Here is a 22,123-nt window from a genome sequence, read left to right on the forward strand (position 1 = left end):
TCACAAGGTGCTGGAAATCAGACGCACTGAATGAAAGTGAAAATTTCCTCTTGCTTTCTTTTATTAATGCATTTTTTTCTGCGTCCGCTTTTTGCACAAGAAATTAATTTATGTCAGCCTGTTTTTTTTTTTTGAATATATCTGGTTTGATTGCTGCTCAGTGTTATGTTTTATGATCCAAAATAATATTTATTTTTTCTGGTTATTGTCCTGCCTGGGAGTTTTTTCCTCATGTTTTGCATCCTGAATAATATTTCACACACAGGATTTCACACATAACGTTCTTTGTATAATGTTATAACTCACCTACAATGAAAATAAATAAAACCTGACATTTATAGAAATTTATCTAAATTTTGATAAAATGTTATTGAGAGATCATATGCAGCAACATCACATAAAAACACAATTTACATAAACTACAGTAGTATAAATATTGTGTATAGCATTTAAATAATCTTTAAAAATAATTCTCGGTTGGCATAAAACAATGTTAAAACATGAGCCCAGGTACTTTACACATAATTACTGCAATGGGACCAAAGGTAATTAACAATGACAAATCCCATTCTTCCCTAAATTCTTCCATTCATATCAAATTGTTAAATCAGAAAATCTTTTTTGGTATTTACAGATCTCATCAACTGAGTAACACAAGTATATTACAGTACAGTACAGCTATTATTTATTTGCAGTAACCTTTAAGTACAAGTGCATAGTAAAACAGGATCTTCATTTAATTCAGTTAAAAAGATTTCCTGACCAAATAGCATCACTAACGTAAAATACTTCCTTCCCCTGAAATGGAAGATTTAAGGCAAAGTCTTCACTTGAAATTGGCGTAGTCAGAGAAAATGTCGACAAAGTCCTGTACCACTCTGTAGCAGAAATCATATTGCTCCTGAGAGAGGGAATTGACAGAGATTAGAAACTTTCAAAACATTTATTAAACTTTTATTCAAATCATTTCAAATTAACATTTACTGTTTAAGAGATGACTATCTTGTGAAGAGATTGTATGTTGTGATTCTTCCAAGACATCTCCCAGTGAACATTTTTGTGATGAAAAGTCGATGGAACACTGTCTAGGCATTCGGGTGAAAACCCAGCTACATTTGGTTGAAAAGCTTTCTAACAAAATAGAATGTAGCCAAGCTATATCCGGGAAATACCTGAGCTATACCAGAGTAAACCTAGTCTGTGTATATCAAAACATCTCTCAAGCTAGATTTCCCCCCATCTAGACGTCTAGATTCCAGATTCAGCTCACTGGGCTCAACTGATTTCTCAGTTGTGATGCAGTAAGCCATTCCTCTGCACTGCAGCCCAAGCTCCAAGATGGAGCGGTTTCCCATACGTACCACAGTCTGAACCATGTGGGGCCTCTGCATCCGTAAACTCTTGACCGTTTGGAACACGTCCAGCAGCCCCTCGGCTTTGACCCGCTCCAGGATGTTACTGAGGGCGATGAACGTGCCCGTCCTCCCTGCACCAGCACTGTGAAACACAGAGAAGTCCTCAGCGGCAGAACACAGTACAGCACTGCTATTAATACAGGCCTTAATATCCAGCTTTCATCCTTACGCTTTTTCTCCACAGATTAAATACCAGCGTTCACTGCTGCAATCTATGTTATCAATTCAGGAGAGAACGGATAAACATGTGCTAATAAGATGCCAAACTTCGCTTCTTATCACATCACAGTTCAGCAGTCGGGCTCGCTAAGGCAGTGGGAGGTTCTGTGCTTTACGCACAGCTTAACAAGTAGACTTGCAGGTCCTTGATTTGCCAGCAGGGGTCGCCGGTGTGTGATGAGGTGCTGCCTTGCGAATCCAAATCCAGATGCGAATGATATCAGGGTGCCAAGTGCACATGACCAACAGTATAAAGGTGCTAAGTATGTATGACCAGCAGTAATATGGTGCTAAAGGTGAATCAGCAGTGGTATAAGGGAGCTAAGGACACATGAGCAGCAGTATTAGAGAGCTCAGGACACATGAGCAGCAGTATTAGGGTGCTAGAGCACATGAGCAGCAGTATTAGAGAGCTCAGGACACATGAGCAGCAGTATTAGGGTGCTAGGGCACATGAGCAGCAGTATTAGGGTGCTAGGGCACATGAGCAGCAGTATTAGGGTGCTATGGGTGTATGAGCAGCAGTATTAGGGTGCTAAGAATGTTATGACCAGCAGTGAAAGGATGCCAAGGATGTATAACCAATAGTATTAGGCTAGTAAGGGCATAAGACCAGTGGTATTAGGGTGCTAAGTGCACATGACTAGCAGTATTAGGGTGCAAAGGGTGTATGACTAGCACTAAGACCAGTGGTTTTAGGGTGCTAGGTGCACATGACAGGCGGTATAGGAGCACTAAGACCAGCGGTGTTGGCTGATCTGAGATCAGCACCTGCAGTGCACAGCGATGGGGTGGTTCCCGGACTTCTGCTGCTGCCTCTGCACGGCAGCGATGAAGTCGATCATCCCCTTCCCTTCGGCCGGGATCCCCACCTCGGGCCAGCCGTGGAAGTGGAAATGGCGGACGAACCGCGTCTGATTCTCCTGTGGGGAAGGAGACGTGCGCGCGTCGCGCGTCATTACCCAGTCACATGCTACAACGCTGCCGCAGTGCTGAAGTACACATGAGGCATTTCTCCCCCCATTCACTCCACAGATATGCTACTGCAAAATGAAATGAAAAAAATTTATTAAATACTTTTCATGGCCAAAAGTATGTGGACACCTGACATCCAACATCTCATCCCAAATGAAGGGCATTATTTATGGAGTTTGTCCACCCTTTTCTGCTATAAGAACCTCCACTCTTCTGGGAAGGCTTTATACTAGATGTTGGAGCATTGCTGCAGGGGTTTGCTTCCATTCAGGCAGAAGAGCATTAGTGAGGTCGGACACTGACTGGGCGACTAGGCGTGGCTCGCAGTTGGCTTTCCAATTGATCCCAAAGGTGTTGGATGGGGTTGAGGTCAGGGCTTTATGCAGGCAAGCCAATTTCTTCCAAACCGTTCTTGACAATACCATTTCTATATTGACCTTGCTGTATTGCCGGGGGCATTGTCATGCTGAAACAGGAAAGGGCCTTCCCCAAACTGCTGGGGAAGCACTGAATCGCCTAGAATGTCATTGTATGCTGTAGCATTAAGATTTGCCTTCACTGGAACTAAGGGGCCAAGCCCAATCATGAAAAACATCCCCAGACCAAGGGGTGTCCAGATACTTTTGGCCATATAGTGTATGACTCAATGATGTTTAAAATCCGGCATTGATTCTGGAAAACCAGGAAACCTGCAGAGTCCTGTTCCCCTGCACACGCTGCGCACGGAACTTACCGGAACGTAGGTGAGCACCAGGTCTCGCAGGCTGAAGCTGTCACACAGCGTGTCCCCCTTGATTTCCACTGCATAATCTCCATGTGTCACAGTGCCCTCTGCTGGCCAGTACTGGAAACACTTATCCTGCGTGTAATAATTCAGATGTCACATGTAGGCATTTTAGGTAAATTTATTGGTATTTATGTATTTATTTATTTATTTCCACTGAATGCCAGATGTGTTAAGATATCTCAATTGGAAAAGGACCAACTGCTTCAGATATCAATTCCAGGACCAAAGCATACATAAATAACATGAAATAAGATCTGCACAATGGACTTAAATGAAAGACACAGAATTATACTTTGATTTCACTTTGGATTTGGATTTAGTTACTCCCCATGCAGTGGAAATACTGCTCCGCCTACAGGGCTGGGGGGTCATTTCTATTTCAATTCAGTCAACTCAGGAAAATAATTTTAATTTCATTCATGAATTGATAAATGAAAAAATATTCTATGAGCATTTTGAATGAATGAATTGAATTTCTGCTGACATGTATAACTGAGTGAACTGAAGAGGAACTGGCTGAACTGAACAAGAACTGAACTGACGAGGATCTGACTGAAATGAAGAGGGCCTGTCCGCAGCCCTGTTCACCCACCTGCTCCCTCTCCTGCAGCTCGGTTAGCATGACGATGGAGTGGCACCTCCACTCCCACACCATCCTCCAGAAGTCCTCCACCGTCTGGGCCAGGGGGCCCTGCGTGGCCATGTAGTGATCCTTCTGCCTGTAGCCCTGCGCAAGACCAGCACAGCCTCATGAGCACAGAGTAACACAGCAGCACAGTTACACAACACACTGCCAATACCGCGTTATAACCTCTTATGAGCTCTCCACACACTTCCTGCTCACACTTTCAGTTAAACTGCAGTTTTTACAGAGAAATAACACCATTCTCCTCTCACTTCTAACATTTCTAATTTACATGTCAGTAGGGAACTTGAAAGACTAAAGTGCCTAGGGAAAAGAAATTCAATGAGTTTTCCGGAATAAAACGAGGGCCTAGTGTCCGGTGGGATGTTTCGAGCACAAACCAGGAAATTAACTTCACCAAGCAGACCGGTGAACGCCTGGTACCGTACATGCAGTGAAAGCCAGCGTGGCTTGTTAGGGCTGTGGATGGGTGCTTACGTCTATGAAGGAGGCGTTGATGTAATCTGTGAATTCCTGGCCCCTTTTCATAGACAGGATTACTCTGTTGAAATCATCTAGGAACAAAAACAAGTTTTAGGAAAGAGAATCAGCTTTGTGCTCTCATTATCACATCGTAACAAGCATGTTTAACAAATAGCAAAACTGATGATTGAGTCATACACAAAGTATACCACAAATATCCACATATCATCCCATATTTAGCATAAAAATGGTCTGCCTACAGAATGATTGATATTAACTGACTGAGTTAACCACTTGTTTCTTGTCATCACTGTTGTTTGAATGTTAAGACTAATCCATTTGAAAAGGCAAGATGAAGAAATCCAGGACCAGATCACAGAAATGTAGAAACCAAGGGGTAGTATTGCTTTGGAACCATGCTTATTTACTTTCAAACACGGAATAGTATTTGTTTCAGCATGCCATTCTGACAATATATTCTTTAATTATAACTTTAGGAAGAAATATTTTTCAATGTACTGTGTGTATTTAGAGCTGTATTTATGCTTTGCATGAGTGTATTAGCTTTCATGTTGAAAACCCTTAAACAAATTGGTGTACAGTACAGGCCTTGAAAACAGTAGGAATTCTGACTAGAAAACCATAAAAGAAATAGAATGTTCAAGTAGGTTAGAATGTTCAGTATTGTTTACCTCTGTTATGTCACAGTGGAAGATGTGATAAAATGCAAACTATTATCAACTGATTTTCAGATCGGACATTTTACACACAGATGGTAACAGCTTTCATAGTCATGGATATTTTATTTCAAGAAAAAGGAAGATAATGGCATCAAAACTTGTACTTGTTGATTTTCTGGGACCATGGCCTCCTTCTCTGTGAGTATAACCCTCCGGCTTCACCTTGAACAGTGTGTCCAAGTTTGTATTAATTCATCAGGACTGATTTAGCTGTAAATATAACTAATTGCTAAAAGATTAGATGAGATTTATCTCTGTGGCTATGACAAATCATAACACTAACAGCCAGTCTCTTTGGTACATACCAAAATCAATTAAATATTATAACACATGATCTGTTGCTAATAATAATAATAATCATCATCATCATAATAATCATAATAAAAATCATAATAATAATAATAATAATAATAATAATAATAATAATAATAATAATAATAGTCGTCATCTATTTTCCCTGTGAAGACATGTATGGCTAGTATTTCAGCTTATTGCCATTACTGTGTCAATTCAATTACCCTCCAATGTGAAGGCCAGCTATTCCACATGTATTACCTACTATAGCAAACAGTGCTAACGATCTTTATTTGGGGTGAGGAGCAAAAACGGTGAACTGGGCTATTGACTATTAGCATATTTTGAACATGAATTTTAAGGCTTCACATAGTTACACATACAGATTCATACCTTCTGTGATGTCACAGTGGGGTGGTGTCAGAATGCAGGGAGATGTCAGCTGACGGAATGTTTGTAGTTAGAACACAGGCTGTGTTCAAAAAACCACACTTGTAAACTACGGCATTTACGCCGCATCACGTCATATGGGAGTGGTCGAAATAGACCACCGAAGCGTGACATAATCATACACCCAAACAAGGAATTCCTGTTCCATCGCTTCGCCAGGCTAAAGGGAACATGGATGTGTTACAGTGGTTATGTTTTTTTGTAGGCAAAAGCCGTTTCTTTCGCCATGGGTTCCCTCGGCAGATTTCCAATGCTTTACCCCCATGAAGATTTCGTTTATTAGACGGCTGCCACAAAGCGAACGTTGTAGTAGTTCCAAATATAGAAACTTGTTAGCAACTTACTTTTTAAAAGCACATTACAGCTTCGGAACCCAATGTTACGGTATTAATGGAGATACAAAACCTGAAACTCTCCTACGGTTTACGTTACCCACATACCTTATTTTCGGCAAAAAACTAAATCCCTATGGGGAAAAAGCATTGGAATCCGACGACGGTCACGGAACCCACGGCGCAAAAATGCGAACTTACTTCCGGGTTTTAGGATTAAAAACTGTACCACTCTCTTGGGATAGCTATCTCAGAACTGGCAGTAAAATACGAAAATGTGTGAATGCAGAAAGAAAAATTGCTTCCACGCCTAGGAACTTTCCAACCGTTCAAGTTAACAAAGCCATATTATTTTCTGTGTATGTGTTTTATTTTTTATGCGCGATTTTATATTTATTTAACGCACTCAAGCCATCTTGAGTTTCACAACTGAATACAATGCGTGATGAACCCTTCAAGTCGAAGCATGATGGGAAGTCTTCTTCTCCCATATGACGTGAACGCGGTAATCAGACAGCCTGGCTGCTCCTGCAATCGTTCTGTCCTATTTGAGGCTATTGCATAGATAAGCAACATAGCAGGTTAAATGCAAAGCGATATGAAATAAAATTCAGTTCAGTCAAATCTAATTAAAACTTGAACTGGAGCTGGAGGTGGTGCATTAGGTACCCAGAAATGACACAAGGCAAACCCATTCAAGAGGCATTAAAATGATTTAGTCCTTCTTCTGCTCAATCAGCAGTAGCCTAAATTAGCCTCCGCTTAGGGCTGCTCTTCGACAATATGTTTCGACACTGTTAGCTGGTATGAAGCTAACAGCTAATCTCAGCCCGAAAAAGAAAGGAAAAGGCGAGGATGGAAGGGGAAAGAAAGAAGGGGGACATGGAAAAGAAGAGAGTGGAGGAGAAGGGTGAAATAAAAAGGGAGAGGGAAAAGGTGGAGGGTGAGGCTGGCCCAAAAAAAGAGATTGAGATGGAGGATAAAAAAAGGAGGCTGCAGGGAGAGGGACAGGCGGGGCCAGGGAAGATGAAGAGGGGGAATAAGGAAGAAGAGAGAAAGAGGCTCAGAAAAATCTGGAAGAAAGAGATGAAGAGGAGGGCAGCTTTGAAAGAGCAGAGCAAGGAAGAGACCAGGCCATCAAATGAGAAGAGATAGAGTGATGAGGATGAGGAGCTCAGGAAGAAAACGAAGAACACTGCAGAGGGGAAAGACCCGGGTCTAAAAAAGCATTTGATGAAAATCAAGAACCAAAAAGAAGCAAAGCGAAAAGAGCTAAAAGAGGCGAAGCTTCAGAAGATTGCTAAGAAACAGCCAAAAGAGGCGGAGCTTCTGAAGTTTACTAAGGGCCCAAAGAGGCGGAGCTTCAGAAGGAGATCGCTAATAAAGAGCTAAAACAGGTGGAGCTTCTGAAGGAAGTGATTCAGCAGAAGACAGAGGTGGGGATTCAGACGGAGATGATAACTGTGGCACAGAAAGAGGAGGAGCTTCAGGAACTGATTGGCAAGAATGAGACAAAACAGGCGGAGCTTCTGAAGGAAGTCATTCAGCAGAAGAAAGAGGTGGGGATTCAGACGGAGATGATTAATGCGGCACAGAAAAAGGTGGAGCTTCAGAAGGAGATTGCTCAGATTGAGCAAAAAGAGCTAGAGCTTCTGAAGGAGATGATAAAGAAGAAGAAAAATGAGTTGGACATTCTGCAGACAATGATGAATGAGAGAAAAGAGGCGGGCCTTCAGAAGGAGGTTATTATGGAGAAAACAGAGGCAGGGCTTCAGGAGGAGGTGATTAAGATGAAAAAAGAGGCGGGGCTTCAGGAGGAAGTGATTAAAAAGGAACAAAAAGAGGCGGGGCTTCTCACAAGATTGACCAGGAGAAAAAAGAGCCGAGCCTTTTGAAGATTATTCAGGAGAAAAAAGAGGCGGAGCTTCAGTCACAAAAAGAGATGCGGCTTCCGGAGGGAGAGAAAGAAGCTAAAAATGCCCTGCTAGAGGCAGAGAAAAATGAGGTGGGGTCCAATGAGCTGATGAAAAAGGAAAAAGAGGTGGATCTCCAAAAAAAGGTGAAAAAGAAAAAGCACAAAGAAGTGGGGCTTCATGAGATTGACAAGGAGAAAAAAGAGGCGGAGCTTCAGAATGAGATGGTTGTGAATATGAAGCCGAAAGGGACGAAAACAAAGAAGAGAAGAAAGAGCGAGGTCCTGCAAGAGGAGCTTAAGGAGCAGAAAATGATGATTCCCCCCAGAGAAGGAGATCTAAAGGAGAAATGGAGACTCATGGAAGAAAGCAACAAGTTTGCTGGTGACATGAAGGTGTGCATAAACACACGCACACACACATACACACACACATATACATAGCTCAGAAAGATAAATTCAAGAATGGGGGAAACTCTACGTAACCAGCTGACCCTTGCTCTTTCCATAGCAGAAGCAGAAGGAAGACACAGACTGCCTGCTGTCTTTGAAAAAGAAGCCTGAACAGGACAGTAAACCCATGAGGCCCATTGTGAAGGAAGAAGAGGGAAACCAGCAATGGTACAGAGCATGCTCTGTGTGTGTATTTGCATGAGTACTGAGTAAATTACCAGGCTACATGGTGGCTAAACTGTTTTTGTAGCTTTCTTATCCAGCGGTGTCTATGTTATCTCACTTCCTCTTCCCGCTTCCATTTGGTCCCTCCCCCTCTATAAGGTGGGAGGAGCAAAGGAATGAAGATGGGACCAAATGGAAGTTTCTTGAACCCAAGGGACCGCTGTTTACAGAATGCCAGCCCCTTCCCGATGGTGTCAGTTTCTACTATAATGGTGAGCACGGAGATGTAGCCAGATCCCACTTGACTTTGCACGTTACGTTTAAAAATGTCTAGGGAAAGATGAGTGTGTGTTGTAACCTGAGGAAATCTGTGTGTGTGCGTGTGCTCTGTCCTCAGGGCGAGCAGTCAAACTGAATCCCCATGCAGAGGAAGTGGCCTTCTTCTACGCTCAGATGCTGGACCATGAGTACACTACCAAAGAGGTGTTCCGTAACAACTTCCTTACAGACTGGAGAAAGGTGAGAGAGAGTGGAGAATGGGGTTTGGGGGGGTTTGGGGGGGGGGGGGTGGGGTGATGGAGGCTTGACTGACTGCATTTAGTTGATTTTGTTGGGTAGATTAGTTGATTTGTTGAGCTCTTTGTAAATCAGGTTCCTTGGTTCTCTGAACAGGAGATGACTCCTGAGTTCAGCATGTTGATAACTGACCTGGATAAGTGTGATTTCCAGGAGCTCTTCAACCTGCACAAGAGGAGGGTGGAGGCCCAACATAACTTGTGCAAGGAGGAGAAACAGGTAGGCGTGGCATCATCACCAGGTGGGCGGGGTTAAAAGTCTGACAGCTTGGTTCATTCTTAAGCATTTCCTTTTCCTCTCTACCTGTCCCACCCGCTCCCAGTCTCATTAGTGTTCACTTGTTACTACTTGTGTGTTTTCAGGCCATCAAAGCTGCTAATGCGAGGCTTACTGAAGAGTATGGCTACTGCATTCTGGACCAGCACCGTAAGCACATTGGAAACTTCTGGATTGAGCCCCCAGGCCTGTTCCGTGGCCGAGGGGACCACCCCAAACAGGGCATGCTGAAGAGGAGGATTCAGCCTGAGGATGTCATCATCAACTGCAGTGTTACGTCCCCTGCCTCTGCTTGCCTGGGTAGTGCAGGTGGAGGCAGTTGCTTAATTACTTAATTGCCTGATTGCTTCCACCTGCCTGTGGCCCAATATAAGCCCAGTAGTATGAGGCAGGGGAGTTTTAGAGTTTTTTTTTGGGTCTTGTGATTTGTGGGGAGAGCTTTGGTTTTGTGAACTTTGTGGGTTTTTGTTTGTAATTTAGATTAATAAATGTCTGGGTTTGTTTTTAGATCAGTTTCTGTCTTGTTTTTGATCCATCTGGACTTTGTTTGTTGCGGCCAGGCGAGCCAGCCGTAACATGCAGCAAGTAAGAGGCATGCTGGGATCTATAGGCATGGTGGGAATGAAGCATGCTGGGAGTTAGAGGCATGTTGCTAAGTGTAAACATGCTGGGAGTGAGTGCATGTTGATACATGTTATGCATTCTGGGAGTGAGGATATGTTGCAACATATGATGCATTCTGGGAGTGAGGGTATATTGCAACATGTGATGCATGCTCACCCTCGCCCTCCCCACAGACAATCCGAAATCCCAGAGCCCCCTGCTGGTCATAGGTGGAAGGAAGTTTGCCATGACAACAATGTCACATGGCTGGCCAGCTGGACAGAGAACATTGAGGGCTCCTACAAATACATCATGCTTAATGCCAGCTCCAAGCTTAAGGTACATGCTGGACCCAACCCACACAAGAGGGTAACAGAAGAAGCTGCAGAAACCACATGAAATATGTGGACCATCTTATGGATAGGAAATGATGTAACAGCAGGCAAAGTAAGCAATTTGTACTGTCCGCCCAGGGTGAGAAGAACTGGGAGAAGTACGAGGTGGCCAGGAGACTGAGCTCCTACGTGGACCAGATCCGGTCTCAGTACTACTAGGACATGGAATCCAAAGAGATGCTGATACGGCAGAGAGCCACCGCTCTCTAATTAATCGATAAGGTGAGTGGAGGGCGGGACTTCCTGTCTGAGATGGGTCTCTGCTGTCTCTACACTGGCTGAGCACACGGTCTCAAGTTGTGAAAACGTCCACCACCCTTCAGTTTGAGATGCTAAGGTCCACTGCGTTATCGTTACGACCGAATCACGAAACGAACAGAGATTCGATTTTCCGCCGCAGCTGGCCCTGAGGGCGGGGAACGAGAAGGTGGCGGGGAGACAGCGGACACGGTGGGCTGCTGCTCCCTCCACGTGGAGCACCTCATTCTGCACAGGCACCTGGGCGAGGAAGAGTACGTGGTGGAGTTTGACTTCCTGGGGAAAGACTCCATCCGCTACTGCAACCGAGTGCCCGTCATCAAGAGGGTAAGTGTAGACATCGGCCTAAGCACTTCCTCGATGTTTCCTCAGTGCTGCATTCACATTTCTTCCCCCCAGCAACGCGTGTTTATCCGGAATGGTTCCGATGCACTGTCCTGTTGTTCTGTGCTCTAGGTCTATAAAAACCTCAAGGTTTTCATGGAGGACAAGCAGGCTGGAGATGATCTGTTTGACTGTGAGTCTTGAACCCGATTGCTTCTCTTTTCTTGCTGAAAATCTATAGCTGAATGGAGAATCTCTTTGTGTGTGTGTCTGTGTGTGTGTGTGTCTATAACACTCCCACTCTCTCATCCCTGCTCAGACGTCCACTCTGAATACATATCTCAGCTCTCTGATGCCCGGTCTGACCGCCAAAGTGTTTCGCACCTACAACACCTCCATAACCCTGCAGAAAAGACTGGCAGAACTGTCCTGCAGTGAGTATCTACACCTCTGCACCGCCTTACACACCTGTACACTTACCTGTTACCTGTCCCACCCCTACAGCCAGTCTTATGCACCATATATGAGTTATATCATCATAGCGACATCCAATTACATATACCTGTGCATCTAATAAAATCACTCCTAACCACAGTAATACCCCTCTCTCTCGCTCTCATGATAGAGTCAGATGGCCAGGCTTTGAAGCTGCTCGCCTATAACAGGGCAAACCGCGCAGTTGCAGTTCTATGTAACCACCAGCGGGCGGAGCCAAAGAGCTTTGAGCAGTCCATGGCCAGCCTGCGGGCCAAGGTACACGAGGGGGCGGAGCCATAAGCACTGGGAAAATGATTAGGGGAGGAAAAAGAGGTGTAGAGCACAGATTGTGGGGAAAGATAGAGGGAGGAGGAATGAAGACGGCGTCTTGTTCTTGCTCCCATGTTCTCTTTCCTGCTCCTGCAGATTAAAATTAAGACGCAGGAGCTGGTCCAGGCCAAGACAGAGCTGAAACTGGCCAAATGGAGGAGGGCAAACCGATTGCCCTAGGAACCTCCAAACTCAACTACCTGGACCATCGCATTACCCTCGCCTGGTGAGCACACACAAACACATACACACAGACACACACACACACACACACACTCACACAGAGAAGTTTGCCTGGGCTATCGACATGGCTGAAGCAGACTTTACGTTCTGAGCCCGCACAGGCTGTTTAACAGCACTGACCCCCCTCCTCCCCCTACCATACCCCCACCGCAAAACAAAACACAAAAAATATATTTTATTAGTAAAGTGTTGAATATTACTCTGATGAATATGTATTGTCTCATAAGATCTAATCAAAATCAATAGCAAAAAATGATTTCTTGTGGTTTCTTTTGTTTTTTTTTGTGATGCCCACACTGGCTGTTTTAACAGCACTGACCCCTCCTCTCCCCTACCATGCTCCCACCACAGAACTAAAAAAAAAAAGAACCTTTAAAGAACCATCCCAATGATTTTACTAGTACTTTTACTAGCTCCAATGATTTTACTAGTACAGTGTTGAATATTACTTTGATGAATATGTATGTATTTACGATATATTATAAGATCTAATTAAAAGTATATTGCAAAACAAAGATCTTTTTTATGGTTTTCTTTTGTTTTATTTTTTTTGTTTTTTGTTTTTCTTGTGATGGCTGCACCATTTATACAGCCATATGCATTTCCAGAGGAGCTAATCTGAGCATTTTGCTCAGTAGACATGTCTGATGATGTCACAGCCTACATACTGAACCTTAATGGCTGGCAACATTAAATGGTGGAACAGCTATGTAGCATAGCATCACACTGTAGTTTCAATGAAATGGCCAAAGCATAGCTAGCTAGCTTGCTAGCTGTGTAATTTAAAAATAGTGTATAGGCATGCGTAATGGAAGTGTAATGGAAGCTTTTGTGATAATAGTGTAATGCCAGCCAGCTGAGACAGCCAGTCAGCTGAATGAATGTAACAAGGTGTATTACTGGAAAAGCCAACTTGCTATGGCTCAGTATTTTAATTAGAATGAACAACATGGGAGATGACTAATTAGGGTACTTTTATAATGACATATCATAATAATTACTATATAGCAATAACATTTAGATAAGTAGCTTGCTATATACACTACATGGCCAAAAGTATGGCACCCTAATATATCACACCCGTATGTGCTGGTTGAAGCTTCTGGGAAAGCTTTCCACTGGATATTAGATTTGCTTCCATTCAGCCAGAAGAGAATTAGTGAGGTCAGGCACAGATGTTGGGTGATAAGGCTCCCAAGAAAAATGGCAGCAGAATGCAGGTAAGAAGTAAGAGGAATGGCAAGTGTTCTCACATGGTATGATCTGCAGGACGCGGTTCTTCCTCATGTTTGCTGGAAGGTTCCCCACCCTCATGTTCTCCTTCATTATCCTCACGTTGGTCAATTTCTAATAGGAAATGAAACATTATAAATGAAAACAAGGGTAAATGATAATGCACATGCTAGAGATGCAATGTGACTGTAAAATTTGTATGTAATTTAGTTTAAGTGAACAATGTTGCTAGTTTGTATCCATTAAACTAAAACCAGAAGTTTGTTAGATTTGCAGGGCATTCATTCTTATGGGACGGTATGGGACAGTATTCACATTGGGTGTGTGCCTGTGTGTGTGTACCTGTGTGTGTGTGTACCAAAATATATGTAGAGGAGGATCGTAGCTCCACTGAGTTTAAATCCCAAGCACAGAAACAGGAGTGTGCACTGGCAGTAGGAGAGCAGTGAGAGCGTGATAATTGAATGAACTGAAATGGCAGTTATGACGTCTGTGTACGAGACAGACATGATTCAAGCAGCAGCTCTTACCTTGAACTCCTCCTCCAGCCCGATCCGGTCCAGGGGTACCACTGTGTTGTGCAGCTTGTGCAGATGACCCTCCAGAGAAGATATGTCCAGTTCTGTGTCCCCATAGAGGTAGTATTCCAGCAGGGCCTGGTAGATGAATGAGTACTGCATCTGTGGGACAGGGAAACAGCCAAATATACAGCCTGGTCAAAAAGTCCCTATGGAACATGCCAATGCTGAAAACATGGCTTGTCTTATTAAAACATGGCGATCATATGCGTGTGCATCCACGCCATTTAAGCTCTTAAATTCTCTTGTAATGCCATTTATATTTTAAAATAGCAACAAAAAAATAAATAAATAAACATCCTCCCATTCCAACATGCTACATACAAAGGGTAAGAGATGGCAGCAATATGAAATGATGTGAATGTGGAATTCCACATTCCAGATTGCGGCATGTGGACTCAGTACCCATTCCGACAACAAGAGGGCACTCACGTCAGTCTGGACCATCTGCGAGCGCTGATTTCGTATTTTGCACACAAAGGAGAAGACGTCGATCTTCTGCTCCACGTGCATCATGTCAATCATGCCATCGATGACGATGAAGGTGCCCGTCCGTCCCACGCCAGCACTGGAAGAGGTGGGGCAGGAATAGTGATTAATCACAATAAAACCCTACAGGAAGTAGTGATCAATCACAATAAAACCCTAAAGGAAGTAGTGATCGATCACAATAAAACCCTACAGGAAGTAGTGATTACTCACAATACAACTCTACAGGAAGTAGTGATTAATCAATAAAACCTTACAGGAAGTAGTGATTACTCACAAAAAACCCTACAGGAAGTAGTGATTAATCACAATAAAACCCCACAGGAAGTAGTGATTAAACCTGCAGGAAGTAGGGATGCTGTGTTGCTGGAAGACAAGGTGCCACGGGTCTCTGGAAGGTTTATAGTGGATATAAAGGACTGGTTTTAATGTTTTGTGTTAAACACATAATTAGTTTTGTAGTAAACTCTACTATTTATGTGTGTGCCCACAGAACATTACATAAAACTAAGAACAATTATTTCCAAAATAATTCCCAGTAGAAACAAATAAATAATTTCTACTCATGAAATGGAATGCACTTACATTTTTTTTTCGTTGGACAAGTGTCTATATTTACACCGATATACAGGAACGTAAGGCAATGTAACGTACTCTAATGCAAAGAGCGGCAAATGCACACGATGACAACATCGGTACTCCAGTGGACTTGGCACAGTCATGTGACCACCTTCAGTGGAACACCATGGAGGAACACCCTGACAGGTGGGCCAGAGCCGGATGGCTCTCAGCCAATCACGCGCAGCTGGCTCGAACAGAGCCGTTCGGCCCGAGTTCCTCTCAGCCGCGGTCTCGCATTCCAGCTCGGGGTGTTAACAACCAATCTGAGGGCCCCATTCAACCACCGGGGGCGCGAACGCGGCCACCTGCCGCAGCAGTTGGCGACCGGAGGCGCATATTTCTGCGCTGGTCTGTTTTTCAAAGTTATGAAATGCTCGGACTTCCACGGGGAGGTTCCAGAAAACACGCGGACGAATCATGCCGGAGGAACAAACAAAACCTCACAAATGATAAAAAAAAAAAAAAACTTGTTTTGTTTTGCTATTCTGAGGTAAAAGTTCAAGCGGCTACTTCGCTACGCTGTCGCCCGCCCGCCTACCTGCAGTGCACCACGACGGGTCCGGCGTACGACGGGTTGACGGTCTTGACCTTCTTGAGGAACTTGAGCATGCCGATGGGGGAGAAGGGCACCCCGAAGTCGGGCCAGCTGGTGAAGTGCAGCTGCGTGACCAGCCTGGGGGCTTTGGCGCCGTCGCCGCCCTGCTGGAGGATCACAGGCACGGCCCGAGATTACGGTCCCGCCAGCCCGACCGCGCACACACAAAGGACCCCGCCTCGGGCCGGACTTTGAAGAGCGTGAGTCATACGCTAGCGCCCCGTCTTTGTTGTGGAGCGTGAAATCGTGTCCTGTGGTAGATTCTATAAAACTACACCCACCCCCCCTGCTGTGGAACAAATCTACATTAGGACAGCATGTTGGAAAGGAAGGCTTTACCTCTGTCGTGCTGAATTCAAACATCAAAATGTGCATTTAATCATTATGATCCTCCGCAGTATAAATCTATGGCTAAAAGCCAGAACATCTGTTGAACAACTTGCTGCGCAGTTTCCTTTATGAAATTATATTCTAATCTTAGAAAGGACACTATCCTTGAAACCTATGTAGCTGCCTTTGAATCTGGGAATCATTACGATATGGTAACAGAAATAAAAGGACATGTTTCTGTGCTCGGCTTTGGAAAATGTCCTGCTACTAAATATAGTTTCAAATGGTCACTTTGGCCCAAGACGTAGGCCTAAATACAAGAAATGAATGGTAGTCATCTGCAGTCTACACTCAAAAAGATCACTACACTTCTAAAAAAAAAAAGATCTAAACTATCGTTTTGATCCAAAAAATGAAATTTATGGTGAGCATTTGCAGCGTACGCTCACAGTGGCATCTCCGGCGGGGCAGACACTTACGTATTGCACACAGAACTTCCGTATGGTGTAGTCCACCAGCACAGTGAAGTCCTCCACCACCACCCGCACGTTGCCATAGCACCAGCAGCCCTGCTCGGGCCAGTACTGGTGGCACTTATCCTGAGGAAACAGAGGCAAGATTTGAAGTGACCCAAATTTCGTCACCTATAATGTAATTATCTATTTGTCTATTCCTCTCCCACTGGCAGTCTGAATCATGGGAGAGAAAGAGGACATAAATCATTTAATGAGAATCAGATTCATTTTCATTCCTAAAAGACTAAGCCATGTATTTATTCATTAACTCGTATTTAGTCATCGGCTTAAGAAGGCCACTCAACCAAACGTTTTAATTTTATCGATTTCTTCACTGCACTAAAATATTTTCTAAAAATCAACAATGGAAATTTGCGGTGAATCTTCACCTGCTTTTCTCAATTTAAAAAATGGAATAAGACATTGAATATAACTCAGAGTAGTTTGAAAGTTTAACAGATTAAGTTTCCCTACTCAAATTGTTAAAGGCAATACGTTCCTTGAATAAACTGAACTATTTAGTTTAATGGTGAGCAGGAAATGCAAAGGAAATGAAAAGTGCAAATGGCAGGAATATTATTGATGTAATTGCTGCTAGCTGTTGGACGGATTTTGCTGAAATAGATAACCACAAACCCCCTCACCTCTTTTCTCTCTTTTATGTTCGTCAGCATCACTATGGTCGCTGTCTTCTGTTCCCAAATCATCCTCCAGAAGTCTGCCACCGTTTCTGGTTTGGGACCTGTAACACAGGGGTGGGTTCAAATGTGATTCTGTCAATCGGAAGTGATCAAGATCCCTGTGTGCTTTCAGACCTACTGCTCTGTCAGGGGAACTCATACATCAGACCAGGAAGGAAAGCAGACTCCTTGTTAAATAAATTATCTTTGGTTTAAAAAACCCTTACCTTGTGCTGCAATGAATTTGTTTTTGTCTTTGTAACCCTGGTGAAAAAGAACCAGTGTCAAAATTGTTCAATGTCTTCAGTACATTGTATAGCACTGTGTATATTTTATGTATTAATGATTATTAATCTCTACCAAATTAGCATGTATTTTACACATAACGATAACTCACATCGATATATGAGGCATTTATGTAATCTGAGCTCTTAATCCCATCAATCTGTGTTAACACGACCCTGGAGTTGTCATCTGTGAAAAGAAACAAACTTAGCGTTGAGGCTTAAAATGAACCATTAATGTGTACATACAAACCTGCATTAATCAACTAAAAGTGAACAATAAGCTAAATAACACACATATATAAACATTAAAAAAATATATTTTTCACTTTCTTTAAGTTTTGACTAACATATAATATAAACGCACACCTCATTAAACTAGATCCCAACAACTCAAATGATATCCCTATTCTTATGTCTAATCCCCAAATTAAAGTTCAGAGGGACAGAGGAATTGCCCCAGTGTGGAACTGAACCTGCAACTCTCGGGTCACATTATTCACTTGTTACTGACTATGCCACCCTCCCGATAGCAGCCTGTGTACGAGATTCGCTCCAGGATTTTGGCAGAGGTTCCGGACTCACAGGGGAGGATGTTGGGATATCTGTTCTTCTCTCTGTTCTCCTCTCTGCTGGCCACATCACAGGTGCCCTGAGCACAGCCACTGGGCAGAGACTACGACAAAACACACATCAGAGGTAACCACGGCGACCGGCGAAACCGAGAACCCGCGGTCTGCAGCCCGAAGGCAATCTGAGCTAAATAAATCAGGCACACAAAACTGGCACTCGTGTTAATGTGCTCACGACATATTGTGTAGTGTGCACAGCGCTTTTGCCATTTATTTTGTGATTTTATTTCACAATTTTATAACATTTTACTGCTTGTGTGTGTGTGTGTGTGTGTGTGTGCGCATTACACACATATACAAAAAGAATATTTGGTGTATGTATGTTATTTTTGTATAGGTAACTTTATGTTTTTATTTGACTTATTTTACACACTGCAGACCACACAGTACTACAGGAGACTTTGTGCAAATTGAAGCTGGCATCTCTCTCAGCAGGGATCTGAAATAACAGTAACCTGGGGAACCCTGACCCTGACCAACCGTCATCACCCACCCCCTTCCCCAGGACGGGCGAATGTGATTGTGTCCCTGTGCAGTGGACCGCCGTGCTGGGAGAAGCAGGACAGGCTAAACTGGGAAAAACGAGCATGAACGAGGGCGAACGAGCGTGCGAGAGGCGGGACTCACGCCGTACTCCTCGCGGAACATCTTCCCGTCGTCGGCCGAGCGCTGGCGGTACTCCTCCTCCAGACGGGACACGGGGATGGGGAAGTACTTGGGCGCGGGCGGGAATTTGGGGAGCAGAACCACCGTCTGCTGCTCTGTAAGGCATCAGGAACGTTCTGTCAGACTGATTAAAACGTCCTCCAGGGGGCGCCACCTCCACAACCCAGCATCACGATTGGTGATTACAGTACTTTTGGCAAAACGCAACTTGTGCGCCAGTCAGCCATTTAAAGTCGAGGCTCCGGTAATTTCTGTGTAAAACATAACGCGCACATTTCACACAAAAAAGCTCACTGCATCTGAAACACTTTTCTGCTGGGCCCAAACAGACCAATGTCAAATAATTGTTATAGGTCAGCACCACCAAATGCAGAAATCAGTGTTATCAGGCATCTCTATCTGATCAGATTCCACCTGTAGAACAATCACGCCACACCTACAATATCCACTCATTCATGTCAATCAATGCAGAGATGATTGGGGTTCAACCTTAATTGTGAAAATCCTGATTGGATTGAAGTACATGCTTGATTTTGAAGTTATGATTAGCTGTAATTATGAGTAACTGAATTGCTTAATAGTTCATACATTTCCTAAATTATCACTAAAATGTATCAGTGTATGTACTGTATGTGTCTATACAATATATACCACTATATTATACATTAATCATAGCAATCATCCAAGTCCCTGAACACGACCTGTTAGCATATCATTGACACACTGCTAACAGACCATTGAAATTAACAGTGCCACGTCTGTTAGATAGCATGGTTCAGCTAGTGAAAGCGACTGATTGGTTTATCTTCAGATCATGTGACTGTGAGTCTCTATCAGCGCGATCAGATCCCAGTGAAACTCAGTCCAGGGAAACGCAGACTGCGCTCAGTACCGACCTGAACGATGCAGCCGAGGGAGGCAACAGCGTGGTCCTTCGTTAGGAGGAGAAGACACCATCAGTGTGCAATTTACTCCATCGGAGTGCCATTTATACAGAGCTCTGCTGTTTTAAGGGAAGGGTTTGCTGTCGAGTAAAGCTTGTTGTGTGTGTGGAAGACTCAGTACTTCAACCAGGCGGCCATATTGTTAAAGATTCAGTGCAGCGGAAGTGCAGCATTTTATATGCTGCTGTTCACTGTTTAAAAAGAAGAAACGCTGTTGCCTGAAGTGTACAGTTCACACACACAGAATCATGGTTCAGATAAGGACAGGTGCTCCACACAGAACACTGCGATGAGACGTCACATGACTTTCCACTTTTGCTGCCTCCAGAAACATTGGTTTTTACTCTCCAAATTTGTATGTTGTTGTACATCACTGGTTCCCAAACTCGGTCCTGGGGGACCACTGAGTATGCTGTTTTTCATTCCAACCTCAACTGTAATACCAGAATTTTAACAAGCTGTTCATTTTTCTTAAAGTTTCTTAGGTGCTTTTCATGTTTTAGAGCTGGGGTGCCCAGTCTTATCCAGAAAGGGCCAGTGTGGGTGCACACACCTGATCCTGAGTCTACTAATCAAGGTGCTTAGCAAAGACTCTTGTGGTTCAGTTGAGGTTGGGATAAAAACCAGCATACACAATGGTCCCCCAGGACCGAGTTTGAGAACCACTGATGTACATCAACATGTAATATATAAAAAATGGCTTCACTGCTTCTCCTAAATATAAACATTAGAAAGCCACACTTCAGCACTTAAACCAAGCACTCAATATAATACACATTAGCATTAGTGAAATGCACAGTGTGTGAGGTTGTGCTCAGAGTCTCTTGATGTTGTGCCCACACGTGTGTGAGTCCAGGAACAAATATAAACCAACAAGCATAAACAGCAGAAGACAAATTACCTTGTTCTTCCAAGAAGCCATTCGGTAGCTTTTTGTCAACTGTAGTAACGTCTGCCTTCCTATGGTTCCTAAACCTGAGAGAGAAAGTGAGAGGAGGAGGAGAGAGAGAGAGAGAGAGAGAGAGAGAGATGACAATGATGACAATATCTTTCTCAGATCTCCTCAATGTACAGCAGTCACTGGAAACACACAGACCACAGATACATACATATATATATATATATATGTATATGATCACCTACCATCTGAAAGCTGGATGGCTGAGCCTTTTCATGAGAGCCGCGGCTGAGCTGGGATCACGAGCAGTAGAGCTCAGACAGACTGGAGAGAGGAGGCTGCCCTCACTGCTGCTATCCGTTATCCAGCTCAGCCCTGTGCAGCTGTTACTGATCTATGGCCCACCCAGGGGGAGGGGCCTAATACATGCCACCGCCCCGCACAAGCCAGTGACCTATAGGGGAACCCAGCCAGTGCAGTACTGACCTAAAGGAGCACCCTGCTAGTGTGGTACTGACCTACAGGAGCACCCAGCCAGTGTGGTACTGACCTACAGGTGCACCCAGCCAGTGTGGTACTGCCCTACAGGAGCACCCAGCCAGTGTGGTACTGACCTACAGAACGACATGCCAGTGCAGTACTGACCTACAGAAGCACCAGCTAGTGTAGTAATGAACTACAGAAGCACCAGCTAGTGCAGTACTGACCTACAGGAGCACCCAGCCAGTGTACTACTGACCTACAGGAGCACCCAGCCAGTGTGGTACTGACCTACAGGAGCACCCAGCCAGTGCACTACTGACCTACAGGAGCACACAGCCAGTACAGTATAGACCTACAGAAGCACCCAGCCAGTGTGGTACTGCCCTACAGGAGCACCCAGCCAGTGCAGTACTGACCTACAGGAACACCCAGCCAGTGTGGTACTGACCTACAGGAGCACCCAGCCAGTGCAGTACTGACCTACAGGAGCACCCAGCCAGTGTGGTACTGACCTACAGAACTACATGCCAGTGCAGTACTGACCTACAGAAGCACCAGCTAGTGTAGTACTGACCTGTAGAAGCACCAGCTAGTGCAGTACTGACCTACAGGAGCACCCAGCCAGTGTACTACTGACCTACAGCAGCACCCAGCCAGTGTGGTACTGACCTACAGGAGCACCCAGCCAGTGCACTACTGACCTACAGGAGCACACAGCCAGTACAGTACAGACCTACAGAAGCACCCAGCCAGTGCACTACTGACCTACAGGAACACACAGCCAGTACAGTACAGACCAACAGAAGCACCCAGCCAGTGCACTACTGACCTACAGGAGCACAC

General features: G+C 44.2%; 1 protein-coding gene and 1 pseudogene across 1 annotated transcript in view; one reads left to right on the forward strand and one right to left on the reverse strand.

Annotated features, from left to right (window-relative positions):
- Positions 1-121: 121 nt before the first annotated feature.
- Positions 122-22,123, reverse strand: part of LOC118218143 (receptor-type tyrosine-protein phosphatase epsilon-like) — a 22,181-nt gene continuing 179 nt past the window's right edge. The window contains exons 2-19 of the mRNA XM_035400565.1: positions 20,801-20,874; positions 19,852-19,887; positions 18,917-19,050; positions 18,243-18,333; positions 17,771-17,847; positions 17,601-17,637; positions 17,338-17,435; positions 16,658-16,777; positions 15,792-15,955; positions 14,576-14,711; positions 14,096-14,245; positions 13,586-13,679; positions 4,520-4,596; positions 3,989-4,123; positions 3,343-3,468; positions 2,406-2,557; positions 1,362-1,497; positions 122-901 (exon numbers count right to left, since the gene is read on the reverse strand). Of these exons, the coding sequence (XP_035256456.1) occupies positions 827-901; positions 1,362-1,497; positions 2,406-2,557; positions 3,343-3,468; positions 3,989-4,123; positions 4,520-4,596; positions 13,586-13,679; positions 14,096-14,245; positions 14,576-14,711; positions 15,792-15,955; positions 16,658-16,777; positions 17,338-17,435; positions 17,601-17,637; positions 17,771-17,847; positions 18,243-18,333; positions 18,917-18,937 (1,689 nt within the window). The 5' untranslated portion in view covers positions 18,938-19,050; positions 19,852-19,887; positions 20,801-20,874 and the 3' untranslated portion in view covers positions 122-826. The remainder of the gene's footprint in view (positions 902-1,361; positions 1,498-2,405; positions 2,558-3,342; positions 3,469-3,988; positions 4,124-4,519; positions 4,597-13,585; positions 13,680-14,095; positions 14,246-14,575; positions 14,712-15,791; positions 15,956-16,657; positions 16,778-17,337; positions 17,436-17,600; positions 17,638-17,770; positions 17,848-18,242; positions 18,334-18,916; positions 19,051-19,851; positions 19,888-20,800; positions 20,875-22,123) is intronic.
- On the forward strand, positions 7,727-12,319 carry LOC118218144 (annotated as a pseudogene).

The sequence above is a fragment of the Anguilla anguilla genome, chromosome 18, assembly GCF_013347855.1.
Source record: "Anguilla anguilla isolate fAngAng1 chromosome 18, fAngAng1.pri, whole genome shotgun sequence".
Taxonomy (NCBI): domain Eukaryota; kingdom Metazoa; phylum Chordata; class Actinopteri; order Anguilliformes; family Anguillidae; genus Anguilla; species Anguilla anguilla.